Source organism: Etheostoma spectabile, chromosome 2, assembly GCF_008692095.1.
Source record: "Etheostoma spectabile isolate EspeVRDwgs_2016 chromosome 2, UIUC_Espe_1.0, whole genome shotgun sequence".
Lineage (NCBI taxonomy): Eukaryota > Metazoa > Chordata > Actinopteri > Perciformes > Percidae > Etheostoma > Etheostoma spectabile.
Genome location: NC_045734.1, coordinates 6,243,318 through 6,249,912, shown reverse-complemented (window position 1 = coordinate 6,249,912; position 6,595 = coordinate 6,243,318). Strand labels below are relative to the sequence as shown.

At 41.8% G+C, this 6,595-nt stretch overlaps 1 protein-coding gene across 3 annotated transcripts in view; it reads right to left on the bottom strand.

Annotated features, from left to right (window-relative positions):
• Positions 1-6: 6 nt before the first annotated feature.
• The window catches only part of LOC116705173 (ADP-ribosylation factor-binding protein GGA1), a 9,138-nt gene continuing 2,549 nt past the window's right edge, over positions 7-6,595 (bottom strand). The window contains exons 6-18 of one of the 3 annotated variants that reach the window (XM_032541117.1): positions 6,385-6,485; positions 6,104-6,184; positions 5,185-5,322; positions 4,992-5,073; positions 4,720-4,830; positions 4,399-4,527; positions 3,576-3,625; positions 3,217-3,407; positions 2,788-3,047; positions 2,501-2,670; positions 2,244-2,354; positions 480-608; positions 7-382 (exon numbers count right to left, since the gene is read on the bottom strand). In XM_032541117.1, coding sequence (XP_032397008.1) covers positions 498-608; positions 2,244-2,354; positions 2,501-2,670; positions 2,788-3,047; positions 3,217-3,407; positions 3,576-3,625; positions 4,399-4,527; positions 4,720-4,830; positions 4,992-5,073; positions 5,185-5,322; positions 6,104-6,184; positions 6,385-6,485 — 1,535 coding nt within the window. In that variant the 3' untranslated portion in view covers positions 7-382; positions 480-497. Of the gene's footprint in view, positions 609-2,243; positions 2,355-2,500; positions 2,671-2,787; positions 3,048-3,216; positions 3,408-3,575; positions 3,626-4,398; positions 4,528-4,719; positions 4,831-4,991; positions 5,074-5,184; positions 5,323-6,103; positions 6,185-6,384; positions 6,486-6,595 lie in introns of all 3 variants that reach the window. The other 2 variants (XM_032541111.1, XM_032541124.1) reach the window with 2 other exon arrangements.

Sequence of the window (6,595 nt, the reverse complement as noted above, 5' to 3'; positions counted from 1 at the left end):
AAAGAAAAAAAAAAACAGAAATAATGTGAGACACCAGCTGTTACATGAACTACACGTAACATGACACATCTGATTGCTAGTTCAAGAGTGTGTTAACCAGACAAATGCACACATTCAGGTTTAAAATAAAAAAATAAAAATGGCTCCACTTGGTTCCCCCAAACGACACTGCATTGAATCAATGTTTCTGACAGTTTGCTTTATAGTGTGCTGGAATGATTGTTGAAAAGAAGAAGAAAGTAGCTATGGAAACACAGGAACGCGGAGCTGATGGAATAAGGACGGGAAGGCTGCGAAGGAAGGCACAAGGTAGAAGCTGGTTCCCACAACTGGCCTCGTGTCAGTTTGTATTACCAGACCAGAGTTTGAAACCACTCAAGTTTAAAGAGGCCGTCTTGCCTCCAGCCAGCGATGAGGGACAACTTCAACCTAGATCTAAAAAAGGAAGGAGCAAATTAGATGACGGGGGGGGGGGGGGGGGGGGGGTCGGTTGCTCCCTAAAGGTTCCCCCAAGTGTTTGGGGGCGGGAACTGGTCCACATCACCAGACTCATCGTGAGATTGCTCGCCCAGGTTGAAGGTCAGCTTGTACCTCAAACGTACCTTTTCCTGTAACACAAGAGAAAAAATGTCAGTTCAGTGTTACATCACCACAGTGTTGTAGTCCTCGAGAGTGGTCTAGGTCTCAAGACCACTTTTTGAAGGTCTTGATCTCGTCTCGGAATTGGCCGGATTTTTACCGGGCCTTGTCTCAATTTGGTATATAAACAACTCTGGATTTTATTTCAAGACCGGTCAAGATCCCAACTTCAGGGATTGATTCAGTTGTCTCTGCATTGTCTAATTTGATGTGTTATAGAGCCCGACCAATATATCGGCCTTCCCGCATTTCCTCATATATCGGTATTTGCATTTATAATGGCTGATATTAACATTAGGCTGATATTAATTTTTGGCATTTCCCGATATACACTACATGTTTAGAAGTTCATAAACTGTGTTGCATTTACAAAGCCGTTTGCATGCAAAAACGTCAAGTATATAAATGTCCTTGTGCTCATTTAATTGAGATCAGAGTTTCGTTGTCTCTAATGATGTAACAGTATAATAGTGTAATTGTTATTTTTTACAGATCAAAACCTAGGAGTAAGCATCAGCACTAGGGCTGCAACTAACCTTTATTTTTATAGTCAATTAATGTGTCCATCATTTTATCAATTAATCGATTAGGTCCACTGAATGTCAGAAAATTGTGAAAATTGTCCAGCAGTGTTTTCCAGAGCCCAAGATACAGTCCTCCAACGTTTTGTTTTGTCCAAAAAGCAAAGCTATTTGGTGTACTGTCCGAGAGGAGAGAGAAAAACAGAAAATATTTATATTTAAGAAGCTAGAACCAGGGAATTTTTTCTCCATAAAAATAGTTGACAATGAATCGATCAATGTGTGCAGCTCTAATTAGCACCAAAAATGTCCACAACAGCAAAAGAAATCAACAGGTGTTGCAAAGTTACAGTTTAAAGCGCACGGCGTGAAGCGCATTTAGGGCGTGTCCAACTCAACCTTTGCTAGTTTGACGGCGGGAAAAAGGGTCCGTGTGCTGAGAGCATGGTTCAATAGGGTTGTACTTAGTGTCTTCATTAGGTGTGTTTTGGGCGTAACATGTAATAAACCAATCAGAGTGTCATCTGCCATTCCCGGGCGCGTTTATACCTTGGTGCATTGCTATTATGATGGCGGATTTGCACCGTCATATTTGTATTTGTAATCTTTGGCATGTGTGTATGCTGCTGTGCATAAGCCTAGGTGCATTTCACTAATGTTAAAATAATGAAATGCCTTTAGACCAGGTTTTTGTTGGTCAGTGGCACGATCTCTTTCTGCTGCTGCAAGAATGGCAATACGGCAAGAATGCTATTTAAACGACGTGAGCACGGGACGGGAAATTTACAACTACATCGTCTTCAACTAGCAAAGACACTTGCATCAGTCTTTGCGCCGCGCTGTGCCGGGTGCAAGATAAGGCCTTATATGTTTTTGAAAACATGTAGGTTGACCGTCAGATTTGGTATTTATTATAAAATCTTGGTATTTCTAATTTTTCCAAAAAAAACGTCATACACTTACGTCAGTGACATTCAGGGAAATGTGATGAAAAACTACCAATAGAAGCATGTATATTAAATAATGGTCCTGATCTGAGGCCAAGTCTGACAGACAGCATGCATATAAGGAGGGGGAGAGTACCTTGTGAGGGTTGGCCAACAGCAGGATCTGTGTGATGGCGGCGGGAGGCAGGATGGGATTGAAGGCTGGGAGCTCAGTGCTAGAGGGAGGCTGCAGCTTCACTTTCATCACCTTTAAAAACACACATTAACAATCAATATCCACAAATATATAATGTAGAATTTTCGTCAAAAGATAGGGTTTCCACTTGACTGAATGTTAAGACTTTTACATGGCGCTCTAATGCCTTAAAGAGAAGAGGGCCATCCTCAACCTACCTTTGGTACAGCTGCCTGAAAGCGGATGTTGGTGACAGGAATGGGGGCGGAGGACAGCATGGAGATGATCACCACCAGCACGTCAGGCCGTGATGGAGGACAGTCACGGGCAAAGGTGAACAAAACCCGGAGACTGTGTTTGTCGAATACAGTCACTGGCAATAAGCTGCCTGAAACAGATTTACAGACATATACAAAAGAGAATGTGATGTAGAGAAAAAGAGAAAAGTGCCCCTATGACTGGACCCAGCCTCACTGCTGGGTCTGGTGTTATTGCTCATGCTTACTGGGTTTGATTGCTTCCAGAGGCACGGTAACTTCAGCTAGAGAGATGTTGTCAAAGGGGTCGGTAGCAGCTGCGAAACTCAGATTGGAGAGGAGGAGAGTGTCAGGCGGCTCTGAATGGACGCTCAGGCTGGACGTGGGCCCTGGAGCAGGAGCAGGACCAGAGGAGGCGGGGCTTACATTAGGAGCGGCTCTACAGTTGGCGGCGGACTTGGTCTGCATATCTCGTAAGCTGACTCTGGAGTGAGGTTGGAGCTTATCCCTGCATGTAGAAGAACGGGGAAACCATCACAAGTGATTTACCACTGCTGTGTATTACATTACACTTTAGGGCTATGAAGAGTTAGTGCATCAAACAAAGACACATGCTTCTTTCCATCAAACAATAAACAACTTTGAGGTTATTAAATGTGTATCCTCCCGTAACTTACCATTTGACCTGCTGGCTCTCTGGAGGTAGGGACTGCTGTAACAATGTCTTCCCCAACATTTCCAGCTCTTCCATGGGTTTAGGAGAAGCAGTGGGGCCCCCTGCTGGCGGAGCCTGCGGTGTTTGGACCACAGCTGGTAGCAACACGGCAGCAGGGGCCGATGTTGCAGATGATTCCGAGCCCTCACAATGCTGAACAGACGGTACGGTTGTGTTTCGACAAAGTGTATGAGAAGATGGGGATGATGTAAATAGTTTCAGTGATTTGGATGGCATACGTTTTTTGTCTATTTTTGAAAAGTCAGACATTTCAATTCTACATAAAATGGCTTTAATGTGAGCAGTAAAGTATTATCTTACAACTTGCACCTGAAAAGTGTTCTGAGAGAAGTTTTCCGTTGAATTCAGACCTAAGAAATCAAAGACAACAATAGGTTAGTTCAATTTTATTCTAATTTGTGGCAGTTTTAAAAGAAAAAATGTAAATGTCGTAATGTTCAAAAACAGAAACATTTCCTTTCATTTCTGGCTGCAAATGCTAGAGTTTGTGACAGGTTTGGCTAAATCTAAAAAGGCTGTTTTCATTTTAGACAAATGACATCCCATTTGCGCTTTATGCTTCATGAGGCTGTCACTACTTGTTGTGAGTCACTTTGCGACAAGTTGCCTACAGGATGCTAACGAGAGACTTCTGTAATGTCAATACGGTAAAAATAGACCTACTTAAAGTTCATTCACTTCTGGCTACAAGCTAGCAATCAAACACAACAAAGGCTATCAGTTGAATGGCATTTTGAGCTAACGTTAGCAATCAAACAATCATAAATAGCTAAAACGCTTTCTGAGAAAAATGTATTATTTCATGGATTTCAGTATGAAACTTTATGTCGTAATCCGTTTAAATCTGAGCATGCGCAACTCACATCTGCAATTGATTCACATTGGGTAGTGACAAGGCTTCATGTTGCCATCACTACTGTAACTATGTGTAGCTTTGTTGTGGTTGAGCCAGATGTGGCTTGCTTCTAAGGATGCTGTTTTAGCCAGCCAGACAGCAAACAGGAGGGCCACACACTAGCCAATTGGAAATAAGGTTTACCTATTGCTGAATTGTCCTTTTTGGCTTGTTAACAAGTTAATCTACCTTTGTGTTTAAAAGCCAGATGAGTTTTTTTATGCTTACCCAGTGACATGAGCTCATCATCCAAGAGGCTGATGCCCATGTTATGAGTCAGGGTCTGGAGGCTGGAGTGTGCCGTGTTGACGGATGAGTTAAGTCCCATCAGGTCTACGAGTGCTGAGCTACTGCTGCCTGATGTGGACAGAGGAAACCCATCTGTGATCCTATAGTCTATAGAAATGTTTGTAAAATGTGTTTCATTTATCATGCTTAGTAGACACTTAAAGCTTTACTGCATAACCTTTTAACTGAGAATTCCTCATGGGGGCAACAGAAACTACACCCTATAGCTTTAGGGATGCCAAATCACACACATGCACCTACCTGGCTGTGAGGGCGAGGTTATGCCATCCTTGGACACATCCTCCCCCTTTACCAGCTGTCTGTACAGGTTGATGACCTGTGTCAGGCTGTCATTGGCCTGTAAGATTTCCGCTGGAAGCAGAAAAAAGGCTTATTAGCAACACCTGTAAGTGTATCTATTTACGGTTTGGAATGGAGTCTGATTCCATGAACTTTGTATGGAAAAAAATGAATTAATAAATACCTTATTCTGCCTTATATAACATGACAGAGTGTGAGGTCAGCAACCTTACCTAAGGCTTCATCGCTGTCCTCTGTGTCGCTTGCTAATCGGAAAAGTGTTGGCCTCATCTTTTCACAGCGCTGGTAAAGATCCTGCAAACAAACACATGTTAAAAACACTAAAACCACACCTGTAGTGGGTGGTACGAGCAAATTTAGGAGACTGTGGCTGTGGCTAGTTTTAATGTGCTGAGCTGCGCTAACCTTAATGAGCTCCTGGTTGCTCTGGGAGCAGCTCTGCTTGCTGTAGCCCTCCAGCAGCTGGCTCAGCAGGCTGACGCTCTCTTTCACCTCCTGGATGGCGTTCAATCGCTTTGATACCTTCTCCACACGCTTTTGGTCCTGGAAAATCATTATGAAATTGCAGGATTTTTGCAGATCTTCATTTTGTGAACAAATTTGTTCATTATGACACAAGACAATATGGTAATAAATGCTACATTACAGTTTAAGAATATTCTTTACTTCAATAAGTTAGATTAGACAATACTTTATTCATCCCACAGTGGGAAAATTCCCTTGTTACAGCAGCATTTTCTACAATAATAGCAAAACAAACAAACAAGTAAACACACAAACAAACAACAGACAATTAGCAGAGGGTAGACTGAATGTAAAGTGCTCAAATATGTCAATACTAAACTTATAAATGAGGACTACCGTGCATCTAGTTTGCTACATATGATCGTAATTTCAAATCATGATAAATAATCTCGATGACTTCCGGAATAATCAGGATTTACTTTTTTATTGTTTAAAATGTTGATCATATTAAACGAAAAATGTTGAACATCAGTGAATGAAGTAGTTTCAAGATTATTACCTTTAATAATCTACTGTTGAAACAAAACCCTGATGTTTGATTATACCTACATCAAAATCTTGATTATTAATTGGATTTCCACATCTTTTGTCAATGTTGGAGGACATCAAGTGCATAACTCCCAATATCAACACTATCACAATAAAACAAGGTCTTACGACTACTCCTGAGTTGCATTAATGTTACCGTGCTACATATTCGGTTGTGTCTTTTGTACTGATGGTGGAAAAAACACAGAAGTACATGGAAGTGAGACTACATTGTTTACAGCACATTTGGTAAACCAAACCAATGACTCACCTCCTGGACCATTTCCTTAATGAGCTTGTTTGCTGCTCTTAAATCTTCTGGCTGAGTACTGTTCAATAAGCGAGACAGCATCTACAAAAACATGTTAGAAGAGGGAGAGGAAAGAAAAGAGGAAGAGAACTTTGTAAACAGTTGGCCCCTGTGATTCTCCTACCAGGAGTTACACTTTAAAAAATGATTTGATGGGTACAAAACCACTTTTTATAGAATTGAGTTCTTTCTGTTTGAAACCCCATTCAATGTGATCGGAGCATTCTAATCATCACTGATACCTTGGATTTCTCCTCATCCTCAAAGATGAGATTTTTGGCTCTGGGTGGAGGGGGTGGGAGGGGCTTGTCATCAGGAAGCACAGGGTCCAGTTTGACAATGCCTGGAAGAGAACAATAGCACCTATTAACCTCACTAGGTCCCCTCTGACTCAGAGTACTGTCCATGACGCATGTCATACTGGTGCTATAACATTGTTCTAGACACTTTTTT